Source organism: Zosterops lateralis, assembly GCF_965231275.1.
Source record: "Zosterops lateralis genome assembly, chromosome: 2".
Classification (NCBI taxonomy): Eukaryota; Metazoa; Chordata; class Aves; order Passeriformes; family Zosteropidae; genus Zosterops; species Zosterops lateralis.
The window spans coordinates 76,540,657-76,554,322 of NC_139763.1; the positions used below are offsets into that span (position 1 = coordinate 76,540,657).

The 13,666-nt window shown below is 36.8% G+C and overlaps 1 protein-coding gene across 2 annotated transcripts; it reads left to right on the forward strand.

Moving 5' to 3' along the window:
* On the forward strand, positions 1-13,456 carry DCUN1D5 (defective in cullin neddylation 1 domain containing 5). 2 transcript variants are annotated; one of them, XM_083855706.1, is made up of 8 exons: positions 1-193; positions 3,084-3,166; positions 5,697-5,767; positions 6,151-6,242; positions 11,119-11,227; positions 11,320-11,424; positions 12,281-12,383; positions 13,126-13,456. In XM_083855706.1, exons 1-8 carry the CDS (start codon positions 117-119, stop codon positions 13,179-13,181), a joined length of 696 nt encoding a protein of 231 aa, XP_083711832.1. In that variant the 5' UTR covers positions 1-116; the 3' UTR covers positions 13,182-13,456. The 2 variants fall into 2 exon arrangements, with proteins under 2 accessions (XP_083711832.1, XP_083711833.1); XM_083855707.1 differs by lacking the exon at positions 1-193 and adding an exon at positions 471-493.
* The last annotated feature ends 210 nt before the right edge of the window (positions 13,457-13,666 follow it).

The window sequence follows — 13,666 nt, forward strand, 5'->3', positions numbered from 1 at the left end:
CGGGTCTGCTCTGGTTTCGTCACCGCCGGTCTCGGGAGGCGGCCGGGGGAAGCGAGCCCGGGGGGGCCTCGGCTGCGGGCCCCGGCAGCGGGGCGGCCCCGCCCCGAGGCGGGACGATGCCGGTGAAGAAGAAGAGGAAGTCCTCGGGGGCGGCGGCGGACGACAGCGGCCTCAAGAAATGTAAACTCGGCAGGTACCGTCTCGCGGGGCGGCGGCCGGTGCCGGCGGGCACGTCCGGGCCGCTCCCCCGGGCGGCCGCAGCTCTGGGGCTTCTCCCGGGGCGCCGGGCCCGGTGAGCCCCGCGGGGCCGAGGCCGGGCCGGGGACACGTCCCGGTGCAGAGCCGGGCTCCTGTGCCGCCCGCAGCGCCGGCGTGGTCGTGCCTCGGGGAGAAACGCCGCGGAACGGCTCCCGTTCCCGGCCGGCTTTGCCTTTGGCCGTGCCTCTGGGGCCGGTTCTGGCATTTGTCCCCGTATTTGTTCTGTCTCCCTGGGGTAGGCGGTTCTCCTCACTTTAAGGTTGCCAGTACTCAGAGTGTATGTGCTAAACCGTCGTTTCCTCTTTTTTTTTTCTTTCCCTTTATTTCTTTTTTTCCCTGTTTTTTTTTTTTCCGTTTTTCTCCCCCCCTTTTTTTTCTCCCCCCCTTTTTTTTCTCCCCCCTTTTTTTTCTCCCCCTTTTTTTTTCTCCCCCTTTTTTTTTCTCCCCCTTTTTTTTTTCTCCCCCTTTTTTTTTTCTCCCCCTTTTTTTTTTCTCCCCCTTTTTTTTTTCTCCCCCTTTTTTTTTTCTCCCCCTTTTTTTTTTCTCCCCCTTTTTTTTTTCTCCCCCTTTTTTTTTTCTCCCCCCCCTTTTTTCCCCCTTTTTTCTTTTTTTTTTTTTTTTGCAGTGAATTGGAAGGCTTGGTCAGCACGCTGGAAAATAAGAGCAGGAAAGGCTTCTCTAATAAATACACGACTCTGAAGCATCTTTTTCATTAACTACTGTAAAAAGATCACTTTATGCCGTGATACCCCAAAAGTTGCTGTTAGAATGATAAGCCATTAGTGTGGTGCAGCAGGAGTTTGCAGTGTGGTTTTTCCAAAGTAACTGCCTGCTTGGTCTATTAGACCTTGTTAAGTGTGGCAGTAAAGCAGTACTTACTACCAACGTCCTGAGGATATGAGGATACCAAGGACTTGCGAAATCAACACTACGGGAATGGCAATTGCAAAAAATTGTGGTGTATGGCCTTTCTCATAGGCCGGCCGAGCTTGAGTTTAGAAGTACTAAGGCTCTTGTTCAGTTATGATTGTTCATTTTGGGTAGCTGTTCCAGAGCTCACTTTCTGTGGTCATTGATGACCTTTCAGTTTCAGTCCGTTTATTCATTGCCTATAAATAACTGTTCTTGTGCCAGCATTATCCTCTGTACCACTCTACTCCCTCATGCTTCTACCTCAAAGTATATTTGGAGGGAACACTTCTGTTTTCTCTTACTTTATTTTGTATACTTATAAAAGCTAAATTGTTCTGGTTTGTAATACCAACTTTCAGTTTCCTTGCTCATCTTAGCTCATGTTTGCATGTGTTCAGTTTCAGTTTGTCTTTCTGGAACGCTGTTAACTGAAATTTTATGATCTTAATTTCTTTTACTTAGTGTTTTCATAACACAAAAAAAAAAAAAAAAAAAACCAACAAAAACACAACCAAAAAAAACCAAACCCAAAAAAAATGACCAGATTCTACAGGGAACTAGTTGTTGGGCAAAAACTATGACATAAGTGAGAGTTCATGCTAGGTGATCAGAAAATGTTAGATACACAAGCATTTTTGGCATTATGTTCTTACACAACAATTTATTGGTAATATTCTTTAGTTAAAATCAGTGATTACAACTAGATCTATGTTAATCTGGATAAAGCCAATAAGCAATAGCAGACCATATGACTCTGGCCTCTTTCTGGTGACTTGAGTTCCTAATGCCAGTTGGATGGATGGATGGATGGATGGATGAATGTTTGTAGGACACCTTTAATTCTGGCTTTCAGCACAGAAGGCTTCTTCTTAGAGTGCTGCGTTCTTTTCCGGTGAAGCTAAAAAAGATACATGGGGAGTTAAAGTTGTTCACCCCTCTCAGAATTGAACTATTCTTCTCCTGCTTGACGTTTTAATTTTAAAATTGCAATGTGGGAGCTGCATAATTTTAAATTCTCTCATATGATTAGTTCTCACCTCATTGTTAGAAATAACCTTAGCTTGTTCTAAAAGTCTGTAATTTGTGTTTGAAAGGAGGATGCATTGAAAAGGTGTTGCAGCTCCTTACTGACTGAGGATGCCTTTGTGTAGTTGGTGTTTTTACTGGAAGAAATTCTATGCATTCTTTTAATGAATGATGAATTAGAGAATTCACTTCCTAGGCAAACTGGGTTGTTTGTTACATAACGAAGACAATGACGGGGGAAGCTGTGTGTGCTGAGCAGCTTCAGTGTTGCCACAGATTGCACACTACTATTCTGGTATACCTACCAAATATCTATAGAATTTGCAGATTCTTAATTATGTGTGTAATGTAAACAAATTGACCAAGATTTTTTCCCTAATTTGGATGGTTAACTATAAATAGCTTGACTTTTAAATATGTCAAACTCTGCAGCTTGTATTGACCTTAATGGGATCTGTGCATGTTCAGCACTCTTGAAGATCATGCTGCTTATTAGAGACCTAACATTAAATGCGTGTATGTATAAATATAAGTAGATAATAAGGCATTTGAATTACTGAGGAGTGATATTTTAGCCATCTGTATGGGATTTTTTATTGTTGTTGTTTAATATCTACAAGATAACAGCACTTCTGCATTTCAGAAAAAGTAATAGTTCAATAAATTTGGCTATGTGATGGTTCTAATTTAAAGGTAATTTTATGTTCTAACAGGAGATGAGGATGACAGACAGTTGCCTTTTATGAAATTCACCATAGCTGTAGATATACACTGATCTCGTGGAACAATTTAAACAGATTAATAATAATTTTTGTATATTTTTTCCTGTTTTTCACATCTCATTAAAATAACACTGTTCATCCCTGTGTTTCTATTTGCTACTGCAGATCACAAGCATCTGGTAAAGTCATAAGTGGAGAGGAACATTTTTCAAGCAAGAAGTGCCTGGCTTGGTTTTATGAATATGCAGGTAATATGCAATGCATTCATGTTTAAAACTACACAGTGTTGTTTTAAATAAAGCAATACATCAAATACTGCTTTGCATTTTGCTTTTTCTGCTTCTACGTGCTGATGTAGACATAAGAATATGTCTGTATTTGCTTCCTTATAACACGCACTTGAATTAGTACAGCTTTTATTTATTACCTTCTTGGTATTTGTCCTTTTTGACTTATATTTCTTTACTCTATGCTTTATAACTTTAAAATAAAATAAAATATTGATCAGTACAGTGTTGAACCAGAATATACTGAGTGATTCTACTTCTGGCTTTGAAATTGTCAAGTAGAAGTCAGGACATTGAGAGATCATTCAGATTGATGCCTGTGTATCTAGCTATATCTTCGTGATCATATTGGAATGCTAATGACATAGGTCACAATTTAAGCTCCTTGGATTTGTGTTTTTCAAAACAAAATAATAGAAGTTTGTTCTGTTTTTTCATCTGAGTATTTGTACTAACGTTTTTGATATTCTAAATAACAAATACCTCATTCCAAAAGTATTTAAAGTAGTCTCTTTCAAATACCTCCCAAGTGCCTTTGAATAGCTGCTTTCAGTGAATGTTCAGTGAATTTTGCAGAATTTATTGCACTATTTTACTGCTATTTATTTACTAGTTACATGATTTCTGAGCTCAGGATTTTTAAGTTGTTATTAATTTCTTGTCTAGTCCCTACTTCAAGTCCATCATAACTGGTTGCTGATTAAAACTCATTAATTGCCAGATCTCAGTATGAAGTGAGCAGCTAATTTATCTACCAGCAATTGGTTTGAGTATATTTGTCAGGACTGATATTTTCCTTGCAATCTTTTCATACCAATGAACTACTCTTGTTTATAGTAATCTGCTTTCTACTTTAGGTTTGTGGCATACTCTTATGCAGCAGAGTCTTTCCTAGGGAAATAATAATTCAAAGTTAATTTTCTTTTGATAAATGTGTTTGCACATTCTTCAGAATTAGTGTCTGTAAGTCTTATCTTTGTTGATGAGTTAAGAATTGAATGTAGGTGGTTATAGTTTTAGTTAACCAGTAATCAAAAAATGCCACATTTCCAGCATGAGATAGAATTCCAATTAAATTATATACAATAGGAGATAAAATGTTTCCATTGAAAGATAAAACTATACACACACACACACACACACAGAGGTATATATATGATATATGCCTATGAAACCAGAAACACTGATTCAGGCTTTTACTTGTCATTACCAGTGAACTCTTGTATGTGTTTCTCTTCATAATTTATTTTTTCCGTAGCATTTTCTATCTAACATTGTTTGGCCTTGCTTACCTAGGCAAAATACTCTTTGCAATATTTTTCAAGAGGTAGGGGCTCATCATCTTAAGTGTCAGTTGCATTTTATTTTCCTGTAAAAGTAGCCGTTCTCAATAGTTTTTATTGACAATATTCTTATCTCACAGTGAGTAGTTATTCAAAGTACATTGTCCAAATTCTTTAAAGAGGCTTCTACTTATTCTGGCAACAGATAATGTGGAGACAGATGTCATCAAGGACTCTGCCTATTATAAGTAGCAAAATTTGCCAAAAATTATAAAATGGCGTGTGGTTTTGGAAGCTAAAACCTTTGCCTTTTACATGAGTTCATGCTCACTAAATATAAATGTAATGATCCAAGACACATCAAAATACTGTGTTGACAGAACTTTTAATAATATTTGGCTGCCCAGTAGGAGTCATTTTTGGATCAGGCTTAGTCAAAATAACTGAAACCAGAGAGTGATTAGAGGAACAAAACACTCTAGAGTGTGTCCATATGCACTCTTTAAGTGCACTATTTTGCTGCATTTTAGAGACTTGTGTTAAAGTGGAGAAATGACAGCATAACACTTAACTGTGTGGTCTTAATCAATCTGTTTTCATTGCAGCCTCAAACCTTTTTTCTGTTTTGTATATAGCTAACATGCTCATGTTATCACTTTGTTTATATTACTCAGTATCATAAAATTCACCTTACAGAATTTTTTGCAGATTCACCCTCTTCTGTGTTAGTGTAAGCCCATAATGTTAGCACCGTCAAAGGAATATCTGTAATAGTTGCTCAGACAGAATTAGTTTTTTTTTTATTTTTGATAAAATAATTTTCCTGAGAACATTATTCATAAAATAACTTCAGCAGAGAGTAACGATACCTAAATTGTCCTAAAACAATTGTCTGCCACAATTACTGGAGTTGAGCTGCATCAATGGAAAGCTCAATGGAGTCTTTTGAAAACTTGGATTCAAAACTAAAATAGCTCATCTGCTATCACAGGGAGGCAGTGCACAACACAGACGTTCTCGTGTAGCACATAACGTGCATGGCTGCACAGATGCATTTGATAGAATAGTTCTAGCTCTAAAAGCTACTTAATGGTGTAATTCAATGTTTTTAGAAATGCTTTGGGTGCAATTAGCCTAATTATTGTGTGCAACCCTTGTGAGCAGTGAATGTTACTTAGATTTCACTCTGCGTTTTTTTTGCTTTAAAGGTCCTGATGAAGTTGTAGGCCCTGAAGGAATGGAAAAATTCTGTGAAGACATCGGTGTTGAACCTGAAAATGTAAGTTTCTTTCATAGTGCTGGTATAACACCTAAGAGGATGTTAGATAAGGTTTAAGTTCTGTGTAAAACTCTTTAACTCCACGAAGCAAAGAGTTTTTATCTTCCTGCTTCTAGGAGCTGCTCTAAGATATTTCAGCTGAATACATCAATTATGCTTTGGGGGTGTTTATTATAGTAATACTTAATTTTCAAAAATTGAAATTAAGGGAAAAATTACATGTAGCTGAATTTTTTAATGCCAACAAATATGAAGACCAAGCATGTACTACAATTGCTAGAATGTTTGAATGCTGTAGAGTTTTATTCTTGGACATTAGTAAGTCAGCCTTTTCTCATGTACTGACCCTTTTCCTCCCTTTATTTTTATTTTGTTTCCCTTAGATTATTATGTTAGTTTTAGCCTGGAAACTAGAGGCTGAAAGCATGGGATTTTTTACCAAGGAAGAATGGTTAAAAGGAATGACCTCATTACAGTAAGAGTGTTTTTACATATCTAGTAGAATGTTCTAATTTTATGATTGTACCTATAACTTAACTATTCTTGCCCTGTTTTTTTGTGTTGGGAATAAGACACAAAAAAGCTGGCGTTCAGGTCTTGTTTTGGTCCACAGCTGCAAAATTAATCTGAGTTCACTCAAACGATTAAGTTACTACCTAAACCTAGTTAAGTTATGTTTTGGTGGCTTCCTTTTATTACAAAAATGTTAAAATACCTTTCTCGTTAGCAGACATTAATAGGTAGATTTGGAGATGCACATAAGCATATCTCAGCACTGATATTTTGGAAAGATATTACTGATTTCTGAGTTTTATAGATGAAGATTGCATGGATAATAATTTTGGCTATTAGTATTATTTATTAGATGCATGTCAGAAGCCATACTTAATGCTTAGGTTAAATAACACTCTGTAAGTTTATAAATTTCTTGCTCTTTCTGTTCGCATTTGAATTTTTGGTGAGTTAATGCCCTGTCTGAAGAGATTGTTTCTTACATGAAAGTAATCAGGTTTTTGTGAGGCTTAGTTCAATTGTTACTTTTTTGTTTGTTCTTTGTATATGTAACTGCTTTTGGTACCCTAGTGTTTTAAGGGTGTCTTATGACACTGCATTCAATATTACAAATAGGGAGCTACTATTGCAGCTAGAGCATAGTGAGAAAAAGGGGTTGATTTTACCCTTGTCCTGGATTGGTTTGGGAAATTGTATCAGGCAGATACCCTCTGGTTACTCAGAACTATGGAGTAAGTGATTCTGGACCGAGTCTCTTAATTCTTAATTCATTTGAGATCAGCCTTCTGATAGATGCCTTGATTATTTTGTGACTATCACCAGGAATTTAATAAATTAAGAGCTGGAATGATTAAATTGCTTGAAATTCAGGATGACAGATTAAATTCTGGGTGCATGATTTTTCACATGCAATGAATGGGTATTGGTCACTTACCTGAAGTACTTAATTTTTATGCCCAAATAGAAGAGCTCGAGGGTTAGCCAATATCACAGAATGCAAGCACAAAGTTGTGTGAAATCAGACACCTGTTCAGAGATGATGTTTTAAGCTTTGTTTCTAATAATTTGCTGTGACAGGATATCTTGCAGTTCTTTTCAGAACAGAGCTGGTCATGCTATAGTCTAAATGTGTTTAAGACTGAAAATAGGATGCTGCTGTGCGTTTTCATAGAAACAGAATTCTGGTGAAAGCACTTGCCTAAGCCAAAAGCAGTTAATGTGTATGTTTTGCTTCCCCTGTTCTCTAATAAGCTGGACAAGCAGCTGGGTGAAGCAGAGACACATAACACAGCTCAAGATCCATTGGCTAAAAAAATTCATGTGGGTTTTGGCTGGGGAGTGAGCAAGCAGCTCTGTGGCACTTAGTTGCCAGCTGGGGTTAAAACCATGATAAAAAAAAATACAAACCTGTAGACTTGTGCTGTTGCTCCTTACTAGGAAAGGAGGATCATATTATGGCATTCCATTTGGAATGGGGTTGTCTATTTTCTCTTGAAAAGTTTGAGAGAAGTTTGAAGGAAAAGTATTTATGCTTAAAACAGTAAGATATCACTATATGCTTGCACAGCTTATTTTTTTTCTTTTAATTTTTGAATGAAGAAATGAAATTGAAATGCATTAAAACCCCAGAGTGTATTCTGCTCAGAGCTCTGTTACAGAATCCTTATTTCAAAAGATGTGAAATGTCACACAAGGTAAATGCATGAACAGGGTTGGGTAGAATTCAGCTCAATAGTAATATACCTAAATGTTTGGTTTGTCTGCAAGAGCTGGATTTCTTAAACTCTTATTGCAATCTTTTAAGATCCAGTCAGTGTAATGGAGCCTAGGGGGTTATCCAGCTTGCCCTAAGACCTAATGACTGGTCACATGAATTGCTCTTAGAGGTTGCTTGGGTAGTCCTCTCTGAATGGCAACACCTGAAGTTTAGGACATCTATCTCTAATCTACAGTTAGATAGCAGCATTTGGGTGCCTGAAGTGACATTCTCTTTGCATGTTGTTTCATAATACACTGTTGAAGTTTGCTGTTTGGAGATGACAAAAATAAATGTGTGGTAAGGTAGATACTGTCAAAATGAAAGTGAAATAAATAAGAGCCCTAAATAGCATCTTAAAGAACCAAGCAACTTAGACTGGAAGGTTTCCAATATGTTTTGAAGGTAGGATGAATTCTGCCTCATACATGTTTGTGTGTGTGCATATACTTATATATGCATATACATATGCAAGCTCTCTTCATAGCAGAGAGAAACAAGTACCTCTGCTAGGCAGTTTATTTCAGCTACTTTAAATATATCCTTAGGATGAAATACATATACTAACATTAAATGCTTTTGGTTTAATGTTTGTATACATCTTGGGGATTTTTCTTTTTAGTAAAAGAGAAGCACATGAATAGCTATGAAATATAAAACATTAGAATATCTGAGTAGGAGTTAATGAATCATCACTTTGTCCGTGTTAGCTGGGCCTCAGATGACCTCTCTACCTCAACAGAAATTAAAATACTTCCACCTTGTGATGCTAATTTGAGTTTTGTTAAAAATGTGACATTGGGATGAGAAGAGAATGTAGTAAGCTAATGCCTAATTTTGTTGATCTTGAGGTAACACTATTTAATGCTATCTTTCAGTAAAGACCGTTTGAGAAATTGCATCTTTTTCTAGTGTCTCTACAGGAATTTAGTGTTAATTCACTTGTGCTAATTAGAAGGTTGTTCTGATTGTCAGGAAGATTATTATAAGTATGGGTGACCTCAGTCATCTGTTTTATGGTGCAGCCACACAAGCAGCTGTATCTCCATAAAAGAGGAGTTTGACAACTCTTTGCCAATCTTTTTGGGAGGAAAGTCTTTTCTGGCAAGGTACAGAAATCCCTTAAACATTTTTAACAGAGACATGTCCATGTGTCTGGATCCAGAGGGTGGTCCTGGTCTGACTATGATCTGTTTGGTTATAAGTGCACTGATAATAAATTGCTTAGGAGTCTTGATGCTTAATACTTGCTCATTTTCATACCAACTTTTTCAGAAGAATCAATTGTGTATTAAAATACACATAGCCAATAGTATAGTAGACAATAGCTGGCATTTTACTTTGCACTAAGATTTATGATTATTTGAACAATTTCAGCAAAGTAGTGAGTAAGAAATTTAAACATACTGAAATTTGTGTTTACCCATGACATAGTAAATAATCTCAGTCAAATTATATTTAACAAAATGTGTAGTAAACCCACTATATGTCACTAGTACACTAAAAACTTGAGCATTTAGGTAGCTTTGTCCTCAAATGGGTGGAACATTCTGTTGGAAGTATGAAGTTTTGAACTTAGAAGAGATATGAATAAAAGATAAGATGCCTTTGTAGCATAGCATAATGCTGTTTTAGGAGTTAAATAATAGAATACAGACCAATTAGATGGCTGAAGACAAAGTAATTTTATCTTCAGTTGAATTTACCAAAGCTCATTTAACAAGAGTTCTTTTCAATTTGTTATATGGTTTATCACAGAATATACTAGTTGTCATCTGAATATGTAACCTAATTAGTTAATATTATTTATTTAGTACCAGTGTTGGCTAAAACTTGGTGCTGCTTTAGGTAGATGCTGCTAAAGACAAGGAAAAAAAATAGTAAAAAAGGTTGCCTCAGTTGGAATTGCTACGTTTCTCTTGTCGCAGTCTGGAAGAGACAGACTGACAGACAGCTGTGCACACACAGGCTGACAGATCTGAAGAACAGGAAGTATCAGCTGTGGGCAAAGTACAGCATCAAAGCACAGCATCTCAGCAACCTGCAGTGCCCCTGAAGGGCCCTTCCTGGGGGCCTGTGTGTCAAGTCCATGTGGAGCTGTTAGAGGTGCAAATGTATTCTCTGGGAGGCAGGCTGCCAAAAGGGGGACACGTGGCCAAAGGAAGTATTTATGTACTGCTGCGTTTCTGGAAGTATGCTTCTTCATGAAGAATACAAGGCGAGGTAGATTTTTAAAGATTTATTATTTTTTAGTTGTGGCAGCTTTTTTATAGGAATAAAATGTCATCTTATAAGCGTTCTATCGAGGGAGTATTTTCTGGAGGATTAGCAAGGTTAAATTGCGTTCTCCTTTGCCATTGTTGGTGAATCTGACCCATTTTCTATTTGGAAGCAAAATTTGTTACTGAGTGAAGTACAAGGAGATCTTTATGCCAAAGACTTCTTTTTGCCAAAGCTTTATCCTGTTGACTAGTGCACCTGTATGTTCTCATACAGCCTTTGATTTTTTAGTTGAATAGTTACTGACTAATTCAGGTGATTAAGGTTTTATCAGAGCTTGCATTTATCAGTCATAAAACATGAGCAGACTAGTGTGTTTTGCAGAGTGCCTGCTCCATCCTGCCATTTGTAAACACACACTTCAAAACTACATATTTAGGATTTGCGTTTTCCCGTTATTTCCAACTGGATTTTACCCCTTAATGCACACTGAATGATGTTTTCTTCAAACGTTCATAGTGACTGAAAGATGAGATACTCCTGGGTATGAAAATAGACTGCAGAGTTTGGAATTAAAAGACTATTATTTTTGTGAGATGTGAAGCATGCACTTCGTATTATGTTGCTGATGCATTTAAAACAAAAAACTTGTTTACAGAAGCCAGCATTCATCACTTCAGTAAGCTGCAAACGTTGAGCATGTTCATTATTCTTTAAGTCAGTTCTACAGTATTACTCCTGTATACATAATGATTGTGATTTGGTGATTTTTTTGTTTGCTGACATTTTTTTGATTGCCTAAATGTTGCATTTTGAACTCCTAATGTTTTGGGTTTTGTTTTTGTTTGTTTGTTTTTTTAAGGTGTGACTGTACAGAAAAATTACAGAGTAAATTTGACTTCTTACGGTCACAGTTGAATGACATTTCATCCTTTAAGAATATCTACAGATACGCCTTTGATTTTGCAAGGGTAAGACTGCTGTAACGTTAGCAAAGTTCTTACTTTTATTTATTCAACAAGCTTGTACTTGATTGGTTTCTGTGCTTTATTTCTTCAATCAGGAAAAAGACCAGCGAAGTCTTGATATCGATACTGCAAAGTCCATGTTAGCTCTTCTGCTCGGAAGAACTTGGCCACTGTTTTCAGTATTTTATCAATACCTGGAGGTACAAGTTTCCTTGATTTTGTGAATGTTGTAGTAGTTGGACTGTTCTGTGATAATGTTGTGTTTATTTTACTCCAGAATATATCCATATTCCTCCCTTTCCCTTGATCAATATACTTATGAAACAGTGATGTTTTTGTATGCATCACAGATCCTTATCTTCCTTCCCGTGTCCCAGCCTCTTTTCTTACCAAAGGAAACTAAAATTCCATCTTGGTTATACTGCAAATATAATTTTAAAAGTAAGTAGTAGAGCCCCACTTGTCTCTTCAGCTGCATCTGCACTGCATATCAAGTTTGCTTTGTGCAGTTACAGTGTGTAGGTACCTTGATCTCTGGCTCTCTCTGGAAGATTTTGGTCCTCAGCTGCAATTGACTGATTAAAGTGAACGGGTGTGGGTTGTGGAACACATTAGGCTTGAGACTATACCCTGGCTTCAAAACAGTACTAACACTGCAAACTAGATGTCTTTATGATCATAATGTATTGTATCTTGGAGAAAAGATTTATTTTTTTTAATAGTTAATTCTGGAAATATATCTGAGCTACATATGCCCTGCTTCAGGGCAGGGCAAAAATATACCAGTTTTTGAAGCTTAGAGTGGTGACTTACTGATTTCCAGGTTTTGGGAAATTCAATTCTGCTCTGATTTTCCAAGAAATCATTTTATGCAGTTTCATAAGTATGAAATATGTTCATGTGTAGTATTTTTTAAAATGGAGAAAGGAAGTGAGTAATAGCCATTGTTATCCATTAAATTGTTTAAGAACTCACTGAAGTTAAAATTACATAAATGAGATGCAGGAGTACCAAGTGCCACTTGATGTTTTAATATTTTGAAATTACTTTTCCTAGCAATCGAAGTATAGAGTTATGAACAAGGATCAGTGGTACAATGTACTAGAGTTCAGCAGGACTGTCCATGCAGATCTTAGCAACTATGATGAAGATGGTGCATGTAAGTATTCTTAATGTTTTGCTTTTTCAAATATTAGCAAAGAATTTTGAAATTACATAGAACAAATTTCTGTAGCAGAAACAATACTGCAAGATATAAAAATTTTTCTTCCAACAATGTATAGAAAAACAGCCTTGATAACTATCCATCTTCAAGCTGCAGATATTAATTGTTCTTAATAGTATGATGGTTTACTTGAGCCGGCTTGCATTCAGTGAGGTTCTAGTGAAGATGCTTGCTGCATGCTACTGTAGATTTGCAAGTAGAATTATGAACAGCAAAGTCTCACTTTGTACTAGTATATAATAAACTCTAGAATAATGATTTTTGGCTACCTGCTGGTGCTTGGGGCTGAGCTCTCCACCTGGCTGGTAGTCAGTCATGCCATGACTGAATTGCCGTAGTGCCATTTTGGTCCATGTTTTAATTACTCACAATTTTGAAAACTTTAGGAAGAATGAATTAGTTGTGCTGATTTACAAGATTTATAAGATTATTTTTATGCTTTCCATTCAGTTCACTCGACCTGTCAGGTAGCAGGAACATGTTACCATAATTCCATGTATTGTTTTTTGTGTATTTTTTATCATCCTTGGATTGGAATGATTGTACTAATCTATGAGTATTTTACCATAGGATGGACATGGATGTTCCCTAGACCAGTACTTTTAACCCTCATACTTCAAAAGAAGGTGTCTGAAAGACATTGCCAGTTATAACTCCAAGTTTTGTCCATTTGCAGGGCCCGTACTTCTGGATGAATTTGTTGAATGGCAGAAGGTTCGTCAAGCGTCATAGCAAGAATTCAAAAGAAAATGCAAAAGTGTTTTTTGGTGCCCGCCTGTACGCAAAGTAATGAGAAAAACAAAGGATTGCATTTTCATTCATAAGAAAGACTTTACAGTAATTTTTTTTTCCTTTTTTAAGGAGACTTTCTTGTTACATGTGATATGGGCATTGAACCACACCTCTTCTGAGACTGAAAGTTGGAGTTCTTGTTTTGAGTCTTATGTTTATAGCATTTATTTCAGAACAATAAAGATTCAGATTTGTGACAAAGGCCTAAAAGTGAAGGATGTCCCTTGAATGTGAGTGTGGTGTCTATTTTTAAAACCAAATCTATAAGATATCTTTCTCAGAAGTGCCCTTTGCTATGAATTTTTGAAGACCTTAAAAATGCTTAATTAATTGGCGCTGTTGCTTGCTGTTGGTATGACTGTCTTGTGTGGCAAATGTTAGAAAGAATGACTGATTTTGGAAGCCCTGGGTGGGAGCGTGCTAAT